General features: G+C 39.2%; 2 protein-coding genes across 2 annotated transcripts in view; one reads left to right on the top strand and one right to left on the bottom strand.

Annotated features, from left to right (window-relative positions):
• CNOT6L (CCR4-NOT transcription complex subunit 6 like) overlaps nucleotides 1-26,910 on the top strand; it is a 386,677-nt gene that overhangs the window by 75,369 nt on the left and 284,398 nt on the right. The window lies entirely within an intron of this gene.
• CCNG2 (cyclin G2) lies at nucleotides 16,790-26,671 on the bottom strand. The gene is made up of 8 exons (XM_063309695.1): nucleotides 26,358-26,671; nucleotides 23,772-23,900; nucleotides 22,825-22,962; nucleotides 21,997-22,247; nucleotides 21,201-21,279; nucleotides 21,016-21,114; nucleotides 20,270-20,475; nucleotides 16,790-18,397 (listed from the first exon to the last, which is right to left on the bottom strand). Exons 2-8 carry the CDS (start codon nucleotides 23,898-23,900, stop codon nucleotides 18,259-18,261), a joined length of 1,041 nt encoding a protein of 346 aa, XP_063165765.1. The 5' UTR covers nucleotides 26,358-26,671; the 3' UTR covers nucleotides 16,790-18,258.

The following is a 26,910-nucleotide window of genomic DNA, read 5'->3' on the forward strand; positions in this document are numbered from 1 at the left end:
TGCAGCAAGATTATTGTATGCACAAAAATGGAAAGATTTGGCGTTATTCACAATGGAGGAATGGTTGGTGAAGATGATGGAACTCAATGAGATGGCCGAATTGACCTCTTTGATCAGAAAAAAGACAGTATCTGCATCTATTGCTGACCGGAAACCCCTCATTGACTTTTTGCATGAAACAGGGAAAAAAAATGAGGTTATGATTTATGGTTTTGATGATTAGACAGATTATAGAAAAAAGAGAGTTATGTTGTAAACATAGAGTAAGAGATAAATTTATAATTGTACTAATAACCGCTGTAAAGAAGATTGGAAGCTACTTCTTTGTATCTTATTTCTTTCTTTTCTGTTTTTCTTTTACTTTTTTTTCCCTTTCTTGCACTTTTAACTTTCTCTTTCTCGGTTTTTCTTTTCTTTTTCTTATTTCATATTAGTTTGTATTAGTTTTTATCTTCTTTTTTTTAAAAAAAATTTTACATACATATATATATAATATGAAATACATATACTGAATATAATATGAAAATATATATATGAAAATCTCCTCACAACTCCCCAATGATTTGAACTGAAATGGACAGGCTCTTGTATCAGTTATGTAGTGGTAAAATCAGTAAACTGAGCAAGCATTTTTGTCTTTGTTCCCCCTTCTCTGTTTTGTTTGCCCAGGGGAGATGTTCTTATCTATTTGGCTTCAATCGGAGAGAAGACATTGACTTCCTCTTTGGATAAAGGGTTTGTGGGAATGTCCCTATTTCACAGATTGCTGTCTCTATAGAACATGGAAGGGGATTTACAGCCACCGCTAAAGGAGGAAAAGATCAGCAGAAAAGTATTAACAGTAAAACTGTGGTGAGGGTATAGGAAAGGCAGATGCGGTGTCATAAGATGAATTCTTGACCAGATAATAAACGTTTGGAGAAACCACATTTTATTCTCTGAGTTACATTGATTTAAAAATCGCTTAGCATCTGCAGGGTCGGTTTAAGTTTATTTGAGGTAGAAGTTTATCAGTGTTCTGCAGGGTATGATTATATCACTTCTGTGTCCTTAAATCAACAACCACGTTCAGAAGTTCAAATTAATCATCATTCTCTTCTGAATTTCCTGAAAACACTTCCTGACAACCACACTATGGCATTGTCTTCAATGTTTTCACCTTCATCCATGTTCACACATGGAAAATTCTTACTATTGCATCTCGGCTGATGTCTTCATCTGTTCTTTCCAGCTTTTCTTGTATATTCAGAAAAGCAGGGGTGGAATACTTCAGATTTGCTTCAGAATCATGTGGGAATATGAATACAACAGGAATACAAGCCAGCAACTCATTAAAGTAGCTACATCATTTTCCGTGGTGGTGCATCTGCTGTGGGAAGGCTGATACAGCTCCTTTAATAAACCAAATATATTAGGGTGTTCTATTTTGCCTGTAAAATGGGAAGATGTGTTAACATCAATACCAAATACTTAAATAGATCTTATTCAACAAAAAGTTGTATTTTACATTTATTTGATTGCATTGAATTGAGGGATGTCCACAGAGTATGGTCAAAATGTCAAGATGGTGGCTACAATACCGTGATCAAAGCTCCTCTGGTCCTTTATATCTGCCTGTGACACATCTGTGATCAGACCACTGCAGCCACCATCTTGACTTTTTTTTAGTCATACCCTGCAGACACCCCTGATTGCATTTATACAGAAGAGGCTTGAGTAAATCTTCAAGTTGTTGAAGATGCAATGAAACTAATGCTTTGTTTAAGCATAGGCTCCCATAAAGTTCCATGTTTGGAAGAACATATTATTGAGTCAAATTCAAAACAAGGTTCAGTGTTCTCAGATGCTCATTGTCTTTTGAACCATATTCCTATTGTACAGAAGCTGACATTTGGGAAAAGAGAGTAGATCCTCTGTGCCCAACTTATAATTTAAAAGACTTACTCTTCAACATTTGAAAGAAAGAGAGAAGAGATGGCCTCAACAACATAATGCTTGTCCTAACCTTGCTTTTCCTGCAGCTGGACATTGCTTCTAAAATCATTTTCCTCCTCTTAATAAATCTACTTCCATCAGGACTGGTTAGTTTCCCGGATGCCTTCTTCTCTCTTCTTGGCTGGGGGGTGGGCGTTAGGTTAGGTGCCTCTGTACTCAAGTGAGGCTTATTTGCGGGATGTCCACAAGGCATGGTCAAAAAAGTCAAGATGGGTGCCGCAACAAGCATTTCAAATGGGCAGAGCTTCGATTGTATCACCGTGGCTGCCATCTTAGCCTTTTTGACCATGCCCTGTGGACACCCGTTTGCTTGAAAAGCTTTTTGGCAGCTTGTTTTACACAGCCAATTTCAATTATGGCTTCTTGCTTGATGGGGATGGCAGGAGGCTTTGCTTGCGGAAAAGTTTTTCAGACTTCTCCACCTTGGGCTTAGTTGTGTGGAAGAATTTAAACCTTTTGGCGATTAGTAAACATTTTTAACATGTAGCAGCAACTATTCAGCAAGCACTAGAAGCAAGTGGGTATGTATGAATAGATTCTCTATTGTATCTGTGGTTAGGTTTCAAGAGGATGTTGATCGGAATAGTTAGAACTGGCTGAAGCTGTGGTTTGATATTTAGCAGCTCCAGAACATTTAGTGGGTATAACAGGTCTATTTTAAAACCTTGTTTCTTTATAATTAATTGTAGCCAATCACATTCATAATCCTGCATTTCCTTGTTCCTTGCTTATAAATACACCTTGTTTCTTGTGAATTAGGGTTTGGCCCATGGACTGTTGCTGAACATGTCCGTTGTGCATGACATGGCTTTGCAAACCCATAATGAAGTGTTTGGAGACTGAAATGCTCTGATGTCCTGCTTGAGTAGACAAAATAAACCTCATCTTGGGAAGGGAGAGAAAACGTTTAAGTTGCAAATGAGATGGAACAGGACTTCACCCTTACAGATTTTTCTCTAACAGTTGCTAAACCAATTTCTGTGAATGGTGGGGGGATCTTTGGGTTTGATCACTTTTCCCCACTGTTAGGAAACTCAACTCAGTGGTGCCATGCTTTGGGATAAGGGGAGAATGTTCAAAGTGTTTCTCTTGGAGAATTTTGTTTTTGAGTTTACCTGTTCATTTTTTCATTCTTTCTCAGATCACTTGATCTCACCCCTTGGATGTCTTCCTTTCCTCCATCACAAATTGCCAGCCCAATCCTTTGACAATCTCTATGCCTTCTGTACACACCTTAAGATCTTCATTTTGTCATCTATAAGCATTAAGATGACAATGCTCAATATTCAACATTTCAGGAACCAGTAGCAGGTATATCTTTAATGGGGTAACAGACACAGTGCCACTGTCTCTCTGGGTGGCTGTGCATGGTTTTCAGTAGCCACACAGCTCAAATGTGAGTCCTGATAGAATTATAAATGACAAATTATTGCTCCTCACAAAGCTGGGCTACCTGGTCCTCGAGGAAACATTCATGGATGCTTCAAATCAAGATGCTGGATTGTATCGGTTGGCAAGGAAACACCATGGCATCATCATCATTTCTGATAGGTAGCATCAGGTGATGAACACAGTAGTTTAATAGGATTAAGTACAAACAAATGTTGCGACAAATACTGTGAGACTGTTCATTTCATTTTAAGGAGGTCATAGGAGAGTAAATTATGGGCAACCCCAAAAAGTAACAAATTATCACATGATCTGAAGAAATTCTTGACATATTTCATAAATCAGAAGGAGAAGAATGCTTAATAACAATACATTTTGGAATAAAGAAATCATGTGTTAGAAATCATCTTCACATCCTGCTTGCTGAGGCATGATACACCACCACTAAGTGTTGCGTGGGGAGTCTCACAACATTAGCTTCATCTCATGACTAGTTCACTGCTGAGACAGCCTAAAGTTGGATTTAACTGTTCTGATGTGAAAGTGGTGTTTTCCCTCTTTTCCCTAAAGCGGCATAAATGAATAAGTAAAATAAATTTTCCCATCTAGGGCACCTGGAAGAAGAAAGTTGGAATGATGCAGACCGGTTTGGCAGTCTGTTCAGCTTCAGTTGGGCCAGAAGTGGGGCCATCTCCTCCCATCCAGTCGCTGCAAGAGAGATGAGACACCACACTTCTGCAGCCTATTTATTATTCTTTTTCTGGGGTTTGGACATGGAACTATTGATCTCATGGAAGCCTTAAAGGAGATCAATATTCCCAATAGTAAGCAAAAAATAAACCTGAAAAGTATTTCCCATTAAGAAGTTCTGGAGAACTTGGGTGGCCGACAACTTCCCCTATTGTATACAAATGCATAGTGTAATTGAGAAGTACAGGGCAGCAGCTGAATCTGGCTAAGAAATCAATCTATTCTTCTTCCCACAGCTTGAACTTTTAGAAAACCATTACCTGATTTCCAGCCCTTCATGTCAGCAACCTCAGAACCACTTACACCGCAGTTCCTCCAGCTCAAACTCTCCTGGCCTTGGCCCCCAGAAAGTCAAGGCATAAAACCCAAGGGTGCACCAGCTGGAAGGAAGGAAGGACAGGTCTTTCTTCCAGCTGCCATGAAGACTAGGGCTGCTCTAGCAAGTCTCCCTTTTAAAGTCTGCTCAGTGGACAAATGGTCCATCCTTTCACTCTTGGAAGTAAGGGGTTAACCTTAATAGTGGGACTATTCCAAAATCATTTTAATCAAGAGAGGTCAGCTAATAGAGCCTGCTCTGGAAACACTAATTCTGAAATTTCTGTGTGGGACAGAGAGAGGGGTGCAGTGAGAAAGTGGTCATCCAGATGGAAATAATGCAAAACAGTTTTCCTAGAAAAAGCTTTAGTGTTCCTCAGTGTGCACCTAGAATACATCTAAGAATGGAGGCGGGATCACCCCCTATTTCAGTCAAAATCCTTTTGATGCTGCTCAACTATAATAATATCCCTGAAGACCACTTAGATAATCTTGCTCTTGATGCTAGACCTAGGAGTTGGCAAACATCCTGTCCGTGCCCTGCAAATATATTCTCAGACACTGCTGTTTAAACAAAACAACAACAAAATTGTGACTGACTTTTTGAATCTGATCCAGCTTTTGAACATTTCTTTATGCTTCCCTCCTTTCTTCTCCCAGTACTTAATCTCATTTGTGTTCTTTAGAGGAAGATACATCCTAGCTTATGCTTTCAGGAGTGACCTTCATAGAACCATGGAGTTGGAAAGGGCCACAAGAATCATCTAGCCCAACCTCTGAAATGTTTAGGAAAGCCAATTAAACCGTTCTTGAGAGGTGTTTGTCCAGCTAAAAACCTTGGAAATGGAGAACTCATAACTTCTGTAGGCATCCTGTTGCACTGCTGTACAGAAGTTTTTCCTTATGTTTAAATGAAATCTCTGCAGCTGCAACTTATACCCATTATTTCTGGTCTTAGTTTCTGTGACCTTGGAAAATAATTCCTTTTATCTACCTAAACACAGCTGTTATTTCTCTCCTCAGTCCAAACTGCACATCCCAAGTTCCTTTAGCATGTCCTCAAGTGCCTATCATTTGTGTTATCCTCCTCTGACCTGTTCTAACTTGTCAAGATCCTTCTGGAAATGAGATGCTCAGAACTGGACTGTATTCCAGGTGTGGTCTCACAGCACAGTAAAGGTGAATGAGGTCTTCTCACATTTTCAGTGTATGTATACGTCTGTCTGTTTGATTTATACAGATGCCTGCTTAGCCCATGACTCAAAGTGGTCCATATAAAAAGGACACAGTAAACAAATAATAAACACAAAACCGTAAGAACATAAAGTAGCAGGAAAAACTCAGCCAACCAGATCACTCTCTGACCCAGCACCAGGCATCTGGGTCGGAGTCAACTGAATCTCAGGGGAGATGCTGTTTCAAAGAGCAGAGGTGAGTGTCCGAAAGGTACATCTCCGGATCCTGCCAGCTGATGTTACATAAGTGACAGAATCCAAAGTAGGCCAACCCTATCAGATCTTACCAGATGGGTAGAAATAATCAGAGATAGTCAGTCAATTTTGCTGATTAACCTACATTTTGTAATACCAGAGAGTCCATCTTTTGGGGGAGATGGACAGTGATGAAATTTGAAATATAAATAAATAGATAAAATAAAATTCAGAGAATTTGTTTGTATACTATTAAGCATCAACAATTCCTAATCATTCCAGGATTTTTGAGGCAGCCTAGCCCAAACATTTTCAGATGTTCTATCCAAGACAGAAGTAATTGTTAACACTATATTTTCACTATCTTCTGCTGACATTGCTTTAAAACATTGGAAGATCATACTGCTCACAACAGAGTTGCTACCGATGTATGCACTGAAAATTGAGTGAAGCTCCTTCCACCTAAAATTCAGTATTTCAATTGGAAGAACAAGAGAGTCAGAATGAGATTATTAATGTTCAGTACATAACAGAATCTCTAGAAAATAAAGGTTTGCTTGAAAAGTATGTTATGTTATGGATGGATAACTATGCTACAATGATTGGAACACACTTGCAAAATTTTAAACTAAATGTTGCAGAAGAGCATATTAGTGCAAATAGCTCAGCACATATTTGAAACAACTATATTAATCAGAAAGCAGAAACGATGGATTTTGGTGCTGAGAATATTTGAAATGTACTAATACCTTCAGAGCAAGTTCTCTCACTGCTGCACACCCAAAAGACAAAGGAATGTTGAGTTGTTGAAACGGAGTTTACTTATTCAATGCAATTTTGGACAAAGTTCTTGGAAAGATTTTTATGCTTTCTCAAAGAGCAACCAACCAATTTGGTGGAGATATGATCTATTGAGTTTCCTTTTGCTGAGAGCACATCCAACATTTTACTGAATAATTATGAGACATTTGCACTATTCATATTGGAATTAAACACCAACCACATACTATCTTCTACTGCAACTCTGTTACAGGAGCTGATAGAAGGCCACCTGATTTCCAAAGTGTTTACCATTTCATATCTTCCAATTGCTTCCCTAGGTCTATACCCTAAGCTTCTTTTAGACCTTCAGGGAAGCTTCCTAACTTCTTTTCCAATTTAGTTCCAAATATTAATATTTCATTTTGTTTTGGCAAAAATATCATAGTGGTTTTCATTAAAATAACCACTGACACTATCCTCTTTACTGAATATACTGCATCATATCAATAATCACCAGGATGACTTTCGGATAGGAAAATGGATCAAAGCCCTTGGCCAAAGGAAAGTGTCATTAAATGACTGCAGAAGGACTCCATCCTGGGTATCTACAGTTTCAATGGGAAGATTGTTGTGGCACCATTGAGATAGAATAGAAACCTGTTACCTCTGCTCTGAGTCTACAACCACAGCCAATGATAGAAGAAGGAATGCACGAGCTGAAGATTGGCTAATGTGAGAGATATTTTTCTCAGATAAGCTGGTCCCAAGCAGTGTAGGTTCTACATTATATATTAATTGAGAAACCCATTATGGGCTCCATCCTCCATCCTCCATCTTACAACCGTTCTTCTAATCATGCTTCAGGGTATTCTGCCTGAAAATTGGTAGTTTACTCAATTTTTTCATAAGCTGCAGTTTTCCACCTCAGCAATTTCTGCCTTTTTAAAGAAATGCCTTTTTCATAATATATAGTAGAAGAGAGAACTGTAAGAGTCTTTTTCCCCCTGAAATGTCCTTTATTTAAATCATAAAGATGGGTTTTAGTGCTCTACCCAGGAAAAAGGAACTGAAAATGCTTTGAATCACATTTTGCCAAGAACCATAAAAGGGATAATGCAAGCGCATTTTATCTGATCATCATAGACACATTCTTTCAGCAAAGGCTGAAGGAATTTATATACTGAAAAAGTGGTTTCATCATGAAATTCTATTGTAAAACAACTACATTTTTAAAATCCATGGGCAAAATTTTAAAGATTCATCTGCAGAGGGTGCATCTGAGAAACAAACAAACTTATTAATGTTTATGCTAGGTATAAGCCAAATTATTCAGGTGTTACTGTCTATGATCCAGATTTCCAGTAAGATGGTAATACAGGAGATTTGGGAGTCTAACTATCCCTTGGATAGTTTTTTTCTTTTTTTAAGTTTAATGGTTTCTTTTACGTCAAATTTTAACCCAGATTTAACTTGCCAACTTTTAAAGTGATTTTATCTTTGTGTTTTTTTATTCTCAGTCCTGCTGGTAACATGCCTTTATTATTATTACCCTAACCCTTAATTTTGTAACCTTGAGAAAAATACTCTCACAACTGCCCTAAATGAGACAGAGGACATGTTACAACATCAGCTTGTTTTACTAAGAATGAAAACAGATTGACATGCTCCAAAGCAAGATTAAAAAGAAGTAGGGTGCAGTTGTCTGTGTGAATGTAACAACATGTTTTAAATTCATGGTTTCTGTAAGATTTTGTAATAAAGTACATGTGCACCATAACTTGTTTTCATCATTTTGTTTTACCAAGCAAGTTTTAAACAGGGAGCGCAACAGGCGCTAAAAAGATAAGTAAGCATTCCCCCCTATAGAAGGAATCAAGTGCCTATCAAAGATCAGAATAAGAGGATGACTTCCATTGTTTTTATTAGGAGATTGGAGGTCTCCCAGGAGGTGAATGTAGCTGGGTCCAGGCAGTGGTGAATGCTTCTTTACATGAGGAGGCAGTTCCACCTTCCTTGAAGGAGGTGGTGGTCTGTTCCCTTCTCAAAAGGTCATCACTGGACCCAGCAATGCTGGACAACTTTAGTCCAGTCTCCAACCTTCCCTTCTTGGGAAAGGTTGTTGAGAAGGTGATAGGCCTACAGCTTCAAAGGGCTCTGGAGGAAGCAAAGCAGATTATCTGGACCTGTTACAGTCGGGTTTCAGACTGGGAGATAGCACCAAAATGAGATTGATTGTATTCGTGGATGACCTCCAGAAGGCCCAGTTTGAGACTGGTGTATCCATCCTGGCTCCAGTTGATCTCCCAGTGGCTTTCAATACCCATTGATCATAGTATCCTCTTAGCCATAGTAGTAGTAGTATGTAACCTCTTAGGGGGTTGGGAATGGGAGGCACTGTTTTTCAGTGGTTTTCCTCCTTCCTCCAAGGTTGGTTCCAGTCAGTATTGGTTGGCTGGAAAGAGGTCCAGCCCTAGGCCCCTGCTTTGTTGGGTGCCAAAGGCTTGATTCTCTCCCCATTCCTATTTAACTTCTATATGAAACCCCTGAGTGGGGCTCTCCGTTGGCATGAGGTTAAGTACCATCAGTATTCTGATGATACTCATCTGTACATCTCTGCCCTGGGCTGCCCAAGTGATGACATCAGAGTGCTTTCTCAGTGCCTGGAGGTTGTGTGGGTCTGAATAGGGAAGAACCAGCTTCAACTCAACCCCAACAAAACTGAGTGGCTATGTGTTTTAGGGTCCTCCATATCTGGTGATTTTCCATCATTAGTTCTGAATGAGGTCATACACCCCAGGCAGAGTTAGTTCAAAATCTGGGGGTTCTTTTGGACTCAGCTCCAGTTCAAGGAGCAAGTGGTGGCTGTGGCCAGGAGGGCCTTTGCACAATTACATCTTCTGTGCCAGTTGTGCCTATTCCTAGATCATTCATTCCTTAGTCACCTCCCAATTGGACTATTGCAGCATTCTGCATGTGGGGCCACCCTTGGAGAGCATTTGGAAGTTAAGCATGTTCCAAAGTTTCTGCAAATTTGAATGCAGACTTAGTTATGAGTTGTTTATAGATTTTAAATAAGAAAATTGTGAACCTATCAGGTGCAAAAGTTTGGACAACCTTCCAATGGATTCATTGCTAGGTTGTTGTTTTTAAATGCAAAGTTGTTATGAAGACCCCAAACAGTGTTTGACTTATGTCTACAGTTAACTCAGTGAAGACAATTTCACTGGTGAACACATATTCAGACTCTTCTATCTTCTCAAGTTAATGATGGTAGATTAGTCCACTTCAACAATCATGGCTTCCTCAACTTCCAGTCGGGACATGGCAGACTGAACAGCTGTGCTCATGGGCTCCACGGGCAGAACTGACAATGCGGCAGTTTTTTGGGAGCTCAGGCAGGCTTTTCCTGAAGCCCAGGAGCATTTTACTGGGAAAGGCAAATGCTTGGAATCATCCTATTTGTCCTCCAGGATGGCGGCTTGCAGCCAGAAGATCGTAAACAGAGTTCACGCTCGACTGGTCAGAGCTGCCAGGAGGCTGGAACATCACCATTTTCCAAGCCATGTTGTAGCCTTAAAGGGACGTTAATATTGGCCACCCCATTTCTAAATCAACCAATTTATATATTTTTAAGTATATGTACTGTAAGAGAGGCTTTCTACAGCAAGGAGAAGCAGGTTCTCTTGGTGCTTATCATTATTTTGGGATTAATTAAAAAAAATCTTTTAAAGTTGTGGCTTGTTTTCCATCCAAATATTAATGAAGATTGAGAATAAATAATTGTCTCCCTGTTAATATTTTTGTACTAAATTTGAAGAAATTAGCATTTTCCTACACGTTGAATTGGTTGTTTTGAACTTTCACTTTTCTGCTTCTACTTTCCCTGGGGAATTGTCTGCAATCTCACTCTCACTTAAGTAAACACATTCCTTCGTATCTTTGACTTTCGCTGGTTAAGCTCCTAGGGGGCGCCATAATCCACTGCATTAAACATGGAGGACCTCAAACAGACTTTCTCTGTCTTCCATTGAGATCTCAAGCAGTTTTTATTATTATTATTATTATTACCAAGTTTTTATGCAAGGCATTCAGGATATTGTGGAAAATATGAGCTTTAAAATGTCTCATCTGGTTGGGGATGTTGGGGATGAAACTGAGGAATTTAACAGCGACAGAAATGTTTCTTCAACTGCTGCTGAGATGCTGGAGGAAGATTGGCTAGTTGAGTTGAAGAAATTAAAGGGAGAGATTGAGTTACAAGCCATACGTGGAATTGATCTTCTGATGGAATGCCATGGAAAAGAAGGGGTTACTAGGTATGGGAGGTTTCCTGAAGAGAAGTCAGAATTTTTGAGGGGGACAGTTGGGCTGTTTGATTTCCTTAAGAAAAAAGCCTTGTGTGTATTGTGGGGATATGTAAATGCTTTGGTTTATTTTGAAGTGGGATAAGGGTTTAAGAATATTTATCCAGATTGCTTTTAGGATTTGGCTGATTTCTTTTATCTTTAATGATTTGGATTAAGATTACCAAGGAATAAAACAAACAAACAAACAAAAATAAATAAATAAATAAAGTTTGGTTTTGGGTCTGACATGACTAAGATTATTAAAATTGCTGTACTATCAAGTAAAATGGTAGACAATTTATATGCTTTTTAGTTTGATCTTTATTATAGTTGACAGGAATGCAAAGAATAGTAGTAGGAAGGAAATAATTAAATAAATGTTATCTTTGAGGGGGAAGTTGATTAGGAGGTTCATATATATAATCTTTTTTTTTTAATATAAGGGGAGGGAGCAACCATACTTAGTGGTTTTTATAATATGCCAATGGTATGATTTATAGAAATAATGTGATCTTCGTCTAACATTGAGTATGGGATTATGGATTTGTTGTATATCCTTGCTGTTAAAAGTCAGAAGTCACCTCTTTTTGTAACTCTTAATTTTTTTTTCTCTTGTGTTTCCACACTTTTTTAGTTTTTTTTTTCTTTGTAGTTTTTTGTTTTTCTGTAACTTTTATCTCTTTTGAAACTTAACAAAATTCTTATTAAAAAAATCATAACTTTCTCTAATCAGCTAGTTTGAGCATTTGTAAATAAAAACAATTCACTCTTACATAGCAGGGGAAGGCGGTGAAAAAGTCTAAACTCTTCCAGATAGCAATTTCTACCATGATAAACACTGTTAAGAAATGAAAGCTTCATCAGCAGTTCAAGTCATGGAAAGATGTGGTAGACAAATAATAACAAACAATAATAACAATAAAAATAATTTCTGCTAATACTGCCCTAAATCTTGATAGATTTGCAAAACAAAACTCACAGATCACCGCAGATGATTTGCTGATAATTTCGACTCTTTTTGCAACTATCTGAATGGAAGCTGGAAATGTCCTTAATAGGAAGCTTTCTTAGGAGAACATAAATATTCTTCTAATACTGTAATTCTTACCAAGATGACTCTAAAGGTGATAAATGGGGATTATTTTAGCCATAGTAAATATTAGATTACATTTACTAAACTCAGATTAAACATCCTCCCACAACAAATGCTGAAGAGCAGGTTTGAAGGGTCCTATCAAAGCAAGGTTCTGTCCTTACAGTAACAAAGAGGGAGAATTGGTGGGCAGGTTCTTCCGATTTCGAGTTTTTATGCACAGATTCTTCAAAATCTGATCTAACCTATATTAGAAATTATGCCAGGCAGATCTCATTTTGATTGTGTTTAATTCTTGCTATCTGAGAGAGATCCCAAGGTCACTATTGTGACAGCTGCTCTCAGCGTAAGGACACAGCTAAAGAATATTATAAATGATCATTTTTTTCTGGTATTGTGTTACTAGATAACCTGAGTTGATTTTTTTTTACCATTTAAATCTATTTCCACCCAAAAAAAGCCTTTAAGCCTATATTGCTTAATGTAATAAATTCTGTAATATTTATATTGTTTTGTTTCATGTTGGATCTTGGGAGTGTAATAAACTTGCTCCAATTTTTGTGACCCAACTTAGTGTGACTGCCATTGGAGATCTTGACCTGCCTCTTTGTTTGTAAGCCTTTTACCAGCAGTCTTCACTCGGACTATATTGCTGTTTTCAAGTACAATCTCAGTAGAATTATTTATTCTACTGAGATTGTAGGTTGTATTTATTTACCTTTACTTTTCGTCAGCTCACGGTGGCAAACAGACTTAAGTTAATGCTCCCACTTATTTTCCCCACAATATCAACCCTGTGAGGAGGGTTTACTGGGAGAGTGACTGGCTCAAAGTCACCCAGTTGCTTTTCATGCCTGAGGGAGGACTAGAACTCAGTCTCCTGGTTTCTAGGCCAGCACCTTAGTGTCAGCCCCAGCAGGTAGACCACACCAGTAAGTCAACTCTACAGGAAGGCTAAAACTAAGCTATAATAACAGAGTCTTGCAAGTCTGATTGTGCTATTCTGCCCGCCCCGCCTTATACTGCAGTGAATTGGGGAGGTGTTTACTTGAGCCACTTCTGAATATTATCCTGCTTCCCAGGACTTAAAGAATGTTTCAGCCGTCTTTGCCTAGTCACAGTTCTTGCCTATTTCTGTCAAGATCATCTCTTTTACTCTCTACACTTAGTTACTACATCAGACTGACTCTCAGTCTAAATTTGTAAACCGTGTAGAATTGTTTAATATTTGAGCTTCTATTAAAAACCACATGTATGGGTGGGGTGGGGAATCTAAAAGAAAGAAAGAAAATCAACTCTGCCAAGAAAGATGCTAATGAGTATCTATTGGAATGCAAAATGCAACTTTCATAAAGTTTGGTTTTCAAAATTCTAGACAACGTTCAGGTAATATTATCATAAATTGACACCTGACTTCACAGCTGGCTAGTAGACACTAAGAATGCTTACAGGTGTGGCCAAAAGTATTGGTGCTCCTCCAAACCATCCCAATTTGCTGTGAAATAAATTGAAACTGACACAAGTAAATGGCACCCCCCATTATTTATTCCATAGTCCATAGAGCAGACACTTTGCTTAACATATTGTCAATAATACAACCAATGAACATGGTATACTGCCATTGCGTAGTATTATAGTATATAATACTATATACTATAGTATTATGTAAGTATTATATAGTATTATATAGCCCTTACAGTGGAAATATATACATTAGCTCTCTTTTAGGGTAATGGACCATGAGGGCATCTTCATGGTCCATTACCCTAAAAGAGAGCTAATGTATATATGTTCATAATACCAGTGAATACTGAACAAAACCCCCAACTGTCAGGCAGTTGATAGATGTAAGGCTACTGTCCACATACCACTGGAAAACCAATACCTGGTGTTTAAGGAACGTAATTCTGGACACAGCTACTTGTCCTGTCTTAAGCACGACAGCACCATCTAGGGGTCTTCAATGCAACTGGTTTTCAACTAAGAAGGTTTAAGTCAGCCTTTCCCCATCTGGTGCACTCCAGATGGGTTTGAACCAATATAGTCAAAAGATGGAGAGCTTGGAATTAGCTCAACATATCTGTAGGGCAGTAGGTTAGGGTATGCAGGGCTGAGTTTTCTCCATCATCACCTAAAGAACAATTTTGAAACACTAGCCCATAACTTGTGGCCCTCTAGATCTTATTGAACTACAATCATCCTTCACCACTGGCTTTGTTGACCAGCCAGGAGTTGGCACAGGTCTCCAACCCCAAATTAATTTTAACTTATTCTTTGTTCAGCCCAGAATTCTTGGGTCAACATAATACCCTAAGCTATGGTTTAATTCTATTTCTTTTATTGCTAAAATATACAAAACACAGTACTTTAAAAACTAGAAACAAAGAAAAATGAAAAAAACCCTGAAAAACAAACACATCCATATATTATAATATATATGTAAACATGACTCAATTTTTAAACAATAAATGAAGTCTTGCTCACATGGAATCATATTGATCAGTCCATCCATTACACTGAAAAAGAGCCAATTCAAAATCTGAGAGTGAACACACTTCCTTAATTAAGTGGTCTACACATCTGGCTGCCAGACCTCACAAGGATTACCCAGCAAGAAAAAGCAGCATGAACACCAAACTGCTATGCCGTACAACTAAAAAAAAAGAATTAAGTGGTTATTCCTTTCCTGCGGTGAAAAATTACCTTTACAGCTACCTTCTAAGCCCGACTAAGTCCAAATTTCTTCATAAATCAATAATTGTTTTTGATGTATAATTCAACATTACATTACGATCTTTAAACCTTATTTCTCTTCCCATATCGTGTTACCAATACTGTATTAAATCAAAATTTAATACAAATTGTGTCAGTTCTCTTAAGTATATCTTCAGAAAAAAAACTTGACATCCAGGCTTCCTAAGTATCCAGAGGTGTGCAATAAACATAAAGAGTATTTTATCAATTACCATAAAGTCCTAAGAAATATTTTATATTGTTTAAAACTGGCCATTGATATGTTAAAATAGAATATTATTCTAACTCTATAGTCCAAAATTTCTCCAGATTACCATTATCTTGGTAATATTCTTCAGCCATCTGTAGAAATAAACTTTCCAAACACTTTTAAGAAATCATTTAGCAGTTTCATTGACTGCTAATGGGTCAAGTCCAGATAAATTTTAAAATGTTTTAATTGAATACCTTGCCTTTCAGCTCCTAGAGGCCCTCCAAGTTCTTCTTGCAATATGTCAGATCATTTGAAGGCCTAAATAATAAAATTGGCTTAAGGAATATTCCATTTTCTATCAAAATATATAACAGCATTTTCTAACAAAAAGAGCATTAAAAAAAACCAGTTTTTCATGTGGACAGGGATCAAACTTAAACTTCCGTCCCAAAATATTCCAAAAGTGCCTTGCAATTTTTAATGCTGAAAAAACAACTCAATTTCAGCTAAAAGAATCACATGTGTGTCAAGATTATCAGAAGGGTCAGGTAATCAAGTAATCATTGGGCTTTTGAAAAACAAAACCTCTTGGATTCCACCCCCCCTCAAAAAAAGTAGCAAACTAATATCTCAATAGTAAAGTTGAAAATTCAGAAAAATAAACACATCTTCATATGGAAGTTGCAATTTGGATAGGCAACCCGGGGTCTGTCCTTCCTGTAAGAATTTTCTCAAAAACGTAATCTGGAAGATTGGGACCATCTAGCCAGATGGGACATCTGGCAGATAGTGGTTTGGGGAAAATAATGCCCTCCTAGTATAAAAGAGGCTGTCCAAATACAAAGCCAAGGAATGGAGTATTCAATTATTGTATTTTGTACACCACCCAGTCTACAGACTGGGATGATGTGTGAATGCTGTAAAATAAGTGAGGGTATATATGGCCAAAGCTTGATTCTGGATGTCCACATGCATGATCTTTATTTGTGTATGAATTGTTAGTAATATAGGACAGTAATCCAACAACTTATGCCAAGATACCATCATCACACCACCACGATAAGCCACTATCTCATGACAACTGAGCCTGGCTGCTCTAGAACTTCCTATTTACATATATGTTAGCACAGCCTTTCTCAACCTTCTGACCCCGGAGGAACCCTTGAAATACTTTTCAGGCCTCAGGAACCCCTGCACATTCAGGCTCAAATATAGGCCAGAAGTTACAAAATTATGTTCATTTCACGTGTAAGCCTCAATATACGCATTAACAGTGTTCTTAAACTGAAAATAAAGAAACTTACCTTTGATATAAAGTTGCCTGAATTTGAAATACTTTTTAAAAATAAATTGTGGTCTCCCAGGGAACCCGTAGTGATCACTCGCAGAACCCTAGGGTGCCACGGAAGCCTGGTTGAGAAATCCTGTGTTAGCAAGTTAGGATATGGATTTGATTGGCTATCTGATCTGAAGTTCAACCTATAAGCACCCTTATTATTTTCCACCAGGTTATTTTTTAAATGCACCTAGTCTGATTATATGCTGTACAGGAAGGTATCAAGGATTGTGTAGAAACTCTCTCCAGAACCTTAGAATGATACTGATACATTTTTCTTGAAATTTTAATTCATCTATACTGTAGAAAATGGCATCTGAATTTTGGTTAAGCTCCCGTTAGTTAGAAGTTACCACTTCCTTAAAAAAAGCTTTCTGGTTTCTAATGTCCCAGCTGTACTTTTATCCCAAAATCACCAGACTCAAATAGGAAAAAGCATTTGGTTTTATTGAACTGAAGCGGAGAGATAATCTTGAGTTATTTTTGAGCAAAAATAGCTTTCAAAAAACGTTCTGACACAGTCTTGTAGTACCAATCCCCCACCTTCCATATACACTATTTATAACATATACAAGGTATAATAAATTAATATCTACATGCAACATATAGAAAGTAACATACACTGTAAAAATACAATATTTTTCAGCTTATTTTGTTTTTTAAGTTTTTTTTACAGGTTTTAATTTACATTTTTACACATTTTTGTAAACTTTTTTCTTTATAAAAATCAGATCACACCACACATTATCACCATTCACTTCTGCCTAGACAGGAAAGCCACACGATGCAAGAATCCTAACTTTATTGCCCCTTCATTTCAACCACAGCATTGCTTTCACATTATTACTACAGACTAAATGACTTCTTTTGCTTACTTTGCATATATTTGAAGGACCTAAGTAAAGCAACCATAAAGTCTGTGCTTTAAGGGGAAAAAAGGCAAGCAGTTAAATGTCATTAAAACCATTTTATCAACTTCACATTTATCAGAACTTCTCCATAATCAATTGCCTTTCCACTAACCATTTTCACTTAAGCATGCAAAGTCTAATGATTATAGATTTACTTATAACAACATAAAACGAATACTGAAATAAGCTATGGGAGGGACTGTGGACTTTACACTGAAATCAAATACTTCTAATTTTAGCAGTACGCTTTATTTTTTACAATAACACTAAGATTTTCTAAAAACATTTCATTCCTAATTTGAGGATTTGAAAGCTCATCTTCAGAAATCTTAACACTAAAATATGCTATAGAATGTTGATGTGGATTGGTTTTGCATTTAAAAAGGCAGCTTATTTATTTCTCCCAATACTGTATTCTTGACTAAAACAAGGCTCCTGAAACCGAAGTACTTCTCCAGGAGTACTTTCTTTAAAAGAATACGTAACAAAAGAATTATTTAAAATATTTCACAAAAGAAATTCACATATGTTTCTGCAACTTCATCTATCCCCCAAATATGTCACCGCTAAGATACAACCTAATTACAGAAGAGTATTCAAGCACGCAGCAAACTTTCAAGCTATCTTGTAATCTGGTGGCAGATATGTGCTCCTATGAACATTTCTTACTGAACAAGGTTTGAAATGGTTAATTTGATCCATCATGCCACATCAGACCTACCATCATACAAAGGTAAAAAGCACAATATATATTTTGAGTACTCCATGAGATCTTGCACTAAAGTACAAGGAATGCTAAGATCAGCTTTTCCCAACCGTAGCCCGTTCCGGATGTGTGGATTCCAACTCCCAGGATTCTCAGCAACGAGTACGGTGGCTCGTGATTCCGGGAGTGGAAGCCTGCATTTGGAAGGCACCCTAGCTGGAGAGGGCTGGTTTAGATACTTATTGCCTAAAAATACTACGATGCATTAAGAGCTCAGACTAGCACACAGAATCAAAGGAAAGAGCCTGCCACTTTGATTTTGGCTTGAGGTCGAAAAAGAAGGTGCCTTCTGCATCACTTGAGGGGGAACTGCTGAGACTTTCTTCTCCACAGCTCATGTCTTCACAAGAGTCCTCACTAGGAAATAAGAAGGAATACGAAGCTAATTATCAATCATGAACAAAGGAAAAAAGAGCAGCCAAATATGGTATTCATCACATATCTTCTCTACTGAATCACCGAAGTTACCATACAGCATATTTTTATCAGACATGCTCAAATTTCCTAGGAAAGTCTGCACCTAACCATATATATTAAGAATGTATTCCCTTTGAATTTGTGAGGAACTGGCTTTGCAAGCTTCAGAATTTCAGATGCAAATGTCAAAACAACTCCAATAATCAGTCACTTATGTTATTAAATACTTAGAGACTGTTTACATCGATGGCATCAACCCTCCATAAGAATCTCATGCAGATCTCCTAAATATTCAATGAGATGCTGGCAAGGCTGTAACCTGAATTTTTTCACCTCTGGTGGGAATATGATAAAGTCTCCAGAGTTAGGCTTACTATGGTATATTTGATAGCCAGAATTTGACATTGCAAAGTAAAAAAACTTATTAAATTTCTACTTCTAGCTGCCAAATTACTTATTGCTAAACAATGGAACTATCTAGATCATATCTTAACAGATAAATGGCATGGTAAGAGCTAATCTATAACTTTGCCTGAAAAAGCTGTTGATAAAACCCATTGTATGACAAGGCATAGTAATGAATCATTCTTTTATAAGGAAAGGTGGGAGTTCATTGCTTATTAACAGCTTTTATCAAAAATTATGTGCGCTTTAAAATGTACCAGCACTATGTCAACCTTTGAAATTAGAATGATAGACACAGAGATAAGCAAGAGCAATATCATGGAAGATGATGGCAAACAATTTCCATGCTGTTGCCTATGAAAATAACATGGGCATCTTCATGTAGTCATCAGCACAATACAAGGGAGCCTTTACACAAGATCTGAAACAGGATACTCCGAAATACCAGGTAATATAATTTAAATTTATTACGGCCGCCCACTCCATTAGACTTTGGATGGCTTACAAAATTCTACTGCTTTAAGAAAGATAAGTGCAAATTCAGCAGTGCTGATAATTATCTTATGCCACTGTGATCTCTCATTTCATTAGCTCAGCCATGTATTTAACTACGCATCTTATTACCATTGACAAAAAGAAATCCTGTGAAAATGATTGTACTGGCTGACTAAAGAGGAATCAGCTCCCCCTCTGCCAATCTGCATGCCCTTGTATTTTAAAGCATGAGGGAGGATAGTATGTTAACCAATGACATGTGGAAAAGCTAACTGCCATGGTCTTGGAAAAACCAACTCACAGGTTAGCTACACGTCAGTGCAAAAGCGTAAGATGAGATTGAAGCCAAAGTACCCACACAGCATTAAACAATCTGAGAAGTTTTTTAAAAACGTAAGAGGATGAAAAAGACATTCTATTCCAAAGGGAACAAGGAGCTTCTCAAAATAATAAAAGTATGGTATATCCTAGTTTCCTTTACCAGGCACTCTCTAAATATACACACCAACTTCCCCAGCAAGGGAGATGTAATCCAACTCACCTAGGAGGCATCAGATGGAGGAAGGCTGGTTTATTCTGACCAGCAGCAGTTATCAAGGATGCCCATTACTTACTTTCCAAAATGAGGAACTTCTAAATGTAACCTTGTGAGTTCTAATACAAAGTCATGGTCTCTCCCTCAACATCACAAAGACACATATATACCCATCACAATTGATAGGTTAACAATTATATCCTTCATTCTCATATACACGTACTTCTATTTTTCTAAAAATAAAAGCTAGCAAAAAAAATGCTAGTTGATGGGTCATCAATCAGTCCTTAACATTGAAAATAAGTTACAATTAGATACTTGAACTGGCTACATACAGATGGCCAATACATAGAGAAAGCCCAATACAGTTTACCTACCTCTCACTTCCATCAAAGCATACAGCCTCGGGGATTGTGGGCAACTCAGGAATACTATAGTAACTGTTTTGAAGATTCTGAGCAGTGCGCCTTGAAACAATCCAAACTAGTTTTTTATGGTCTGGCTTGCAGCAGGCAGGAGAAGCATAATCTGCTAAGCATTTTGAGACCAGCTCTCTCCAATACAGCAAGTCACTGTCGCTTATCTAAAAAAAGATTCACATATGTATTTTTTTTCCCAAAAAAGTTCTCTTACAAATCTACTATGGCTGCAATTCTATTCGCATTGGCTTGATTGTAAACCCAGCTGTACCCAGAGGACAACTTTCCAAATCAATCTACATAGATCAGCCTGCAGGCAAATCAACTGGTACACATAACTCAAATCATATTTGCCTCAGGAAAATACACTGACTTTAACAGGGCCCACAAACATATGAGACTGAATGGAAATGCAGTCTGAACAATGTGCTGAGGAGGTAACCTCCACGTGATATGATGCAGCTTTTAGCATAACAGGTGAACAGGAAAAAGTCATGTTCTGGCTTCCATTTATAGGAGTTCAGAAATTATATACTGCAGGAAGATGCATTTTCTTCCCAAATGATTTACCTTCAAAATGGGAGGGCATTTCACTCTGTACAGTTTAAAAAACAAAACCTTATTTTTGAATCAACTCTATTGCTTTTTCCAAAAATATGTACACAGGATGGCTGGACCTAAGGGAATTAATGCTAATCTCTTACCTTGGAGTGCTTCTGAACAAACAGAAGAATCTCAAACAACTCAATGGATTTCAGAGTCTGCACTTCCAGAGAGAGAAGGCACAGGGCCAAAATGGATGGCTGAAAGGACAGAAATACACATTCAATTCAAAAATTTAGTAGCTGATCCCAACTTTCAATTGGTGAACAGTTTATTTCAAACTTACTTTTGCTTTTGAAAAAACAAGTCGGCAGTTACAAGCTTTAAGTTGTGCTTCCAGTTTGTCGAGATTCAACAACTCTTTCCTGTAACGGTCAGGGTAACAAAATGTTACTGGCTGGATTCACATGCTATACCGTGACTACATTTGCACAATACATTAAATCAGAATCTACCAAATCACATTATAAAAGGTAAAGGTAAAGGTTTCCCTTGACGTAAAGTCCAGTCGAATCCGACTCTAGGGGGCGGTGCTCATCTCCGTTTCTAAGCCTTGGAGCCGGCGTTGTCATAGTCACTTCCGGGTCATGTGGCCAGCATGACTCGGAACGCCGTTACCTTCCCGCCGAAGCGGTACCTATTGATCTACTCACATTTGCATGTTTTCGAACTGCTAGGTGAGCAGGAGCTGGGATTAACAACGGGAGCTCACCCCGCCGCGCGGTTTCGAACCACCGACCTTCCGATCGACAGCTCAGCGGTTTAACCCGCAGCGCCACCGCGTCCCTAAAAATCACATTATAGTTCAGAACAATGTGTAAATCTAAACCCTGAAAATGCAGAGTGCACCAATTTATTTTCCACATACAGCATGGCAAGCTGCCTGGATATCACCCTATTGATTTAACTCACTGTGCATGAACCATACAGAAACTTGTCATCTATTAAAGTACCTGAACTACTGCAAGTAACAAGAAAACCCAGCAAAGATTGGAAAGGGAGAAATCAAAGGGTTAACAGGGATATTGTATGCTGTGATCTTTTTTACTGGAAATGAAGGAATTAAACTGAGCCAACAGTACCTTTCTGAGGTATGGCAGAGTACAATAGTATGGTATAAGTGCAAAAAAGTTAAGGCAGTAGTTGCTTTGAAGTCAAAGTGCAGTTTTTCTGATATTATTTTCTCCATCCGCTTTAGGTCAGAAACAGTGCATTTGCATTGGCTAATCCGGATTACATCATGGAGAGATGGGATGTTGCATTCCTCCTCAACCTCTTGAGCAGCCAGCTGAAAACAACAGACTCCAATGCAGGATAAATGCTTAGGCTTCACCTAAGTAAAAGGAGCACAACATTATGAATAAGTGCTGCAGTCCCTGGCAAGCTACTTGACAATACTGAATGGATAACAAATGAGGCACATTTTAAAGATCTTGCAAGTCAATTTATTTCACAGTCTACAGACTGTTGCAATTTCAGTTCTCACAGCGATCAGAATAAAACTTTTAAATGAGAAAAACTGTGATAATCCTAAATCCACGCAACATTCCACCAGTAACGAATATTTCCTAGAATTTCAGCAAATGCTCATGAGGCCTCATTGGAGGCCAGCGCATAAAGATATAATTGGTGCCATAAAGAAGTGGCACATAGCTGTGGTTGAGATTGGAGAAAAGGTAAGAGACAAAGAAAGACTAGAAAAAACAAGGAAAATATGAAAATACTTTTAAAATATCAGACACTTTTAATATCAGTATACTGTATTCTGAATAGTTATATATTACTCTATATGCTAAGAGGTGAACTATATTGCCTTAAACTCCAGAACAAATATCAAAGGCTGTTTATCTATCTATTCAATATAAAACTGTGAAAATTCTGATACTGCATTTCCTTTCCTGCCCAAATACCTTCATGAGTGCCAAAAACCTGTCAAGAATGTTGACAGCCAGGACAAAGGTTTCTGTGGCAAATCCAAAGAAGCTGATCAAACTCCAGAGATCTTCCACTTTTGCATTCCTCAGTCTCGGACATAAAGTGTTTTCATTCTATAACAAGACGAGCACCATCTTAATGCTAGTTGCAGAACTCTGCATCACAAGTTTTGATCAGATGAGCTATATATTCTGATTAAACAGTGATGGCCAATTACTTGACAGCAGGATGACAGAAACATAACTAAGCCAGCTAGAGGTCAGAACTAATTCCACCTCAATGATCTGTAACCCACCCTTTCAAAGTAGATTTCCTGGGAAGAATCTAGCATTGCTTCTTTCAGAAACAAGGGTTGCTCCATTCAATAACTTGGCTAGTCTCATGAAGAACAACGTCCATTTTCAATTTGGCAGGCACCGTTCTTACAGAGAAAGAATCGTTGTCCCTGACCATCTCCGGACCAAGCAAAGGGCTACCTGACAAATATGTATCGTGGAGTCTTTAGTGCTCTCTGAGCCTTGTTGTTTTCTTGCAGACGTTTCAAATATGAAATTCAAGCTATGTACAGCCTGATCACTGCCAGTTCCTCAGTACAATCATTTGGGAAGCAATGCTCCAACAGCTTTAAAAATCGTGACCATCTGTTTAAATACCTATTGTACAAGGTGAGAAGCCAAGGACCCAGCATTTATACTAGACTGAATAAGCCACAATTTATTATGCTGAATTATTACATTTGAACAGGTCTATTTTATAACAAGCCACCAGACTGCTCTAAACAAATTACTAACGTTAATATTGATAGCTTCCTGCTATGACTACATTAAGACCGTCCCCATGCTTTTGGCCACTTCCTCCACAAGCAGGTCATCCCAGCTGAGGTTCCACATCACACCGAAATGGCAAGTTTCTATCTCCTCACCTCAGTAGTGCACTCAATCAAACTCAGCCCCTTTTCCCGAGGTTGGTATTTCCATTCCTGGTCCAAATGAAGTTTAAGCTGTTTGAAGAGCCAGCTGCTCATCTGTTCTTTAGCTTCAATGTCCTTCATCTAGGAAAAAGAAAACAAGTTTTCAGAAGAGATGGGGGGAACCAAATACACAGACAAATTACTGGTGTTACTGCATTGGGTTACAACAATGTCTATTTTGGTCCATTTGTAGTGCCTCCCAGAGTCATTATGGAGTCAGGAGGTGTTACAAATGGGAAAAATCAATCAACCGTACCCCCATGTTGGCAGGAATAGTCTCCCTTTGCTTCAACAACACTTACTTTGGAGTATAGAACCACAGAACTGCAGTGCTAAATGCCGATGGTAGGTATATGATTTCAAAGCCACTAGAATTCTTACCCAAAGGAAGCCTGACAGTAAAAGACTTGGGCACTCCTTGAACATCCTGAATTAATAATTTCCCATCTGTCCAACTACTTTTTTTGAGTAGTAAAACCATCCAATGGGAAAAGAAGCAAAAGGATAAGACACAAAACTGAATGTTCCTATTGTTTAAAGGACTAGGAAAAGCTTTATTTCCCTTCTCCTTCCACCACATAGTTGACAAATAGGATGTTGAGGGAGGAGGGAGAAGTGGAGCGTAGACAAGCTTTGTCACGTAGGCACAGTGGCAATAACTTCTGAGTAACTGTAGGGGGCAGCAAAAGAACACAGAGACTTCCCAGTACTGTATACTTATTTATACACCAAATAAAGTCGGCTTGGTTTTGTGTAGATATGCATAGCATCTGGCTGGCATTTTAACAGCCTCTCCGTGTATTTCAGATTCTGCCCACCTGACTTTACTGAGATATTGAACATCTTACAACATTCTAAGTTTCCTGTGGTGTCTCAATCAACCACTTTCTCACACGCAAAGATAAACACAATTTCACTTTGAGTCATAAATGCAGCTTGGTTTCCATTTTGTCATAACAACAACCTTGAGCACAGATATAAACAGAAGGAAAGGCCCACAAAAACTTTTTTTTTTTGAGACCATGTCTCTCCTGGCTCTGCCCTCAGGAACAGGACATAAAAGGATTCTACTCAAAGCAAAGAGTGAGTCCAAGTATATGCTATCTACACAACAGATCATATTATACACAATCCAGATTAACACAAAGGATCCTTAACCAGATACCCTTACAATTTCTCAATACTGAACGATGCTTTGACTTTGCTTTCCCCCCCTGAAATGCTGACCCCCCAAAACATACCTCCTTTGTATCAGTGCTGCAAGAACAAGCTAGTGCACTCTTTCCAATAAATACCCCAACTTTAGTTCTGGTTACCCCAAGTGACCAACCATAAATCCTGTTTACATTTTCCTTTTCTCATTATAGGGCTCCTATCCCTAAATCCCACTCATTAAATCCTCCCCAAGGACTCCAGCATGTGACCTGTTCCCTCCCCTCCCCACCTTAAGAGGCAGACAGCCACTATGAAATAGCTTCCAGAAGACTGTTTATCCTCATTTTACTCTGAGTTCACCCCGAGTCAACTTTTCCTAATTACACTCAACATACACAAATACACCTCTGCCATAGATTTTTATGCTCACCCATTCCTACCTTGGATTCTCTCCCACCCCGACAAGACTCCTCAGCTCCCTCTCATTGCTTCGAATGCCTCCCCTTCCCTGCCATCAGAAGCCAGTGCAAAGCTCAGCCCATCAGAAGGTCCCTCCCCCTTGAAGGCTAAACAATACCCCCAAGAGCCATCTGGCAGTCTGACTCCCAAGACCAGCCTTCCCCAGCCTCACGCACACCAGATGCACCAGGCAATGCCCCCACCATACCTAACCAGCACGACCAACCATCAAGCTGGGCACCAACCACCAAGCTGGGCACGGAAGGATGAGGGTGGTCAATCCTCATCCTGAGGGCACCAGGTTGGGAAAAGCAGCTTATCCTTTTAAACCGCAGGGGACACATTTTACATCCTAAGGGCCATCGGGGGAGGGGTTCACAGTGAGTGATGCAAACTGGTGAGGATGTTCCCTCCTCCCTGCTTTTTGGTGGGAACCGGGTTTGTTTCATCCAGGACACTGGAGGGCTTCGTCTCCAGCTTCCATACACTCCCGGCCTCAAAATGGGGGGAATCACACCTCCATTTCCCAAGGGTCCATGGTCAGAAGAGGAGCAGCGGGGAGGACCCACGGACGCCCACCCGCCCTTAAACAAAGCATTCCTCATCTGCGCAGGGAGCCCCGCCTTCCCCCACAAAGGGGGCTACGCGCATGCGCAACGAGCAGAATGACCCCCTCCTTTCCCGCATAAATAGACGGCGCTTCGGAACTTGAGAAGCCCCCCCCCCCGCTTTTAATAGAGGGGACGTTTTCACTGCGGTTGAGAGAACGAGGGGTAACACCGAGCTGTCCTTTCAAAAAATTAAAAAATTATTTAAAAACTTCAAAACATAAAAAAATTCTTAAAAATTTAATAATTTTTGTCTCTCAAGACATCTCACCTGCCCCCCCCCCGGGCGGGTCTCTCTCCGCCCCGTTGGACTTACCTCTCCGCGGCAGCGGATCTCCCTTCTCGGAGGTCGGAAGGACCGGAGGAGGAAGATCGGGGGCTGGAGCGAAGGGAGACGACCGATCCCTGCGGCCGCCGCTGCCGCAGCAACGACAACCACAGCTGCAGCAGCGCGTCGTCGCTACCGACCGAGTGGCCCCGCATTCAGCCCCCGCCGCCTGTTCGCCCTCCAGTCCCAGATCTTCCCCACCGGGAGTCAGCGTACAAGCACCACCATGGCCTTTCCCTCCGCCCGTCAGCCGCGGACGCCGCTCTGGGAGAAGCCTGCCGGAGGCGCCTCAGAGCACCTTCAAAATGGAGTCTGCGCTCCGAGGCTCGTCGGCTCCGCCCCTTTCCGTCACGTGACCCACCGCTTTTGTTTTGCTCTCCCTCCCTCTTCCCTGTTTTTTTTTTTTTTAAGGCGGAGGGATCTAGATCCCGGTGATAGGACCCTTCTCCCCACCAAAAGGGAGGGAGTTGAAAGGCTGAAGAAGAAACGAGTCTCCTTTTCTCATTAGCTTCTGCGATGGAATACTAGCATTTCTCATGGA

Source organism: Candoia aspera, chromosome 8, assembly GCF_035149785.1.
Source record: "Candoia aspera isolate rCanAsp1 chromosome 8, rCanAsp1.hap2, whole genome shotgun sequence".
In the NCBI taxonomy this organism is placed as follows: domain Eukaryota; kingdom Metazoa; phylum Chordata; class Lepidosauria; order Squamata; family Boidae; genus Candoia; species Candoia aspera.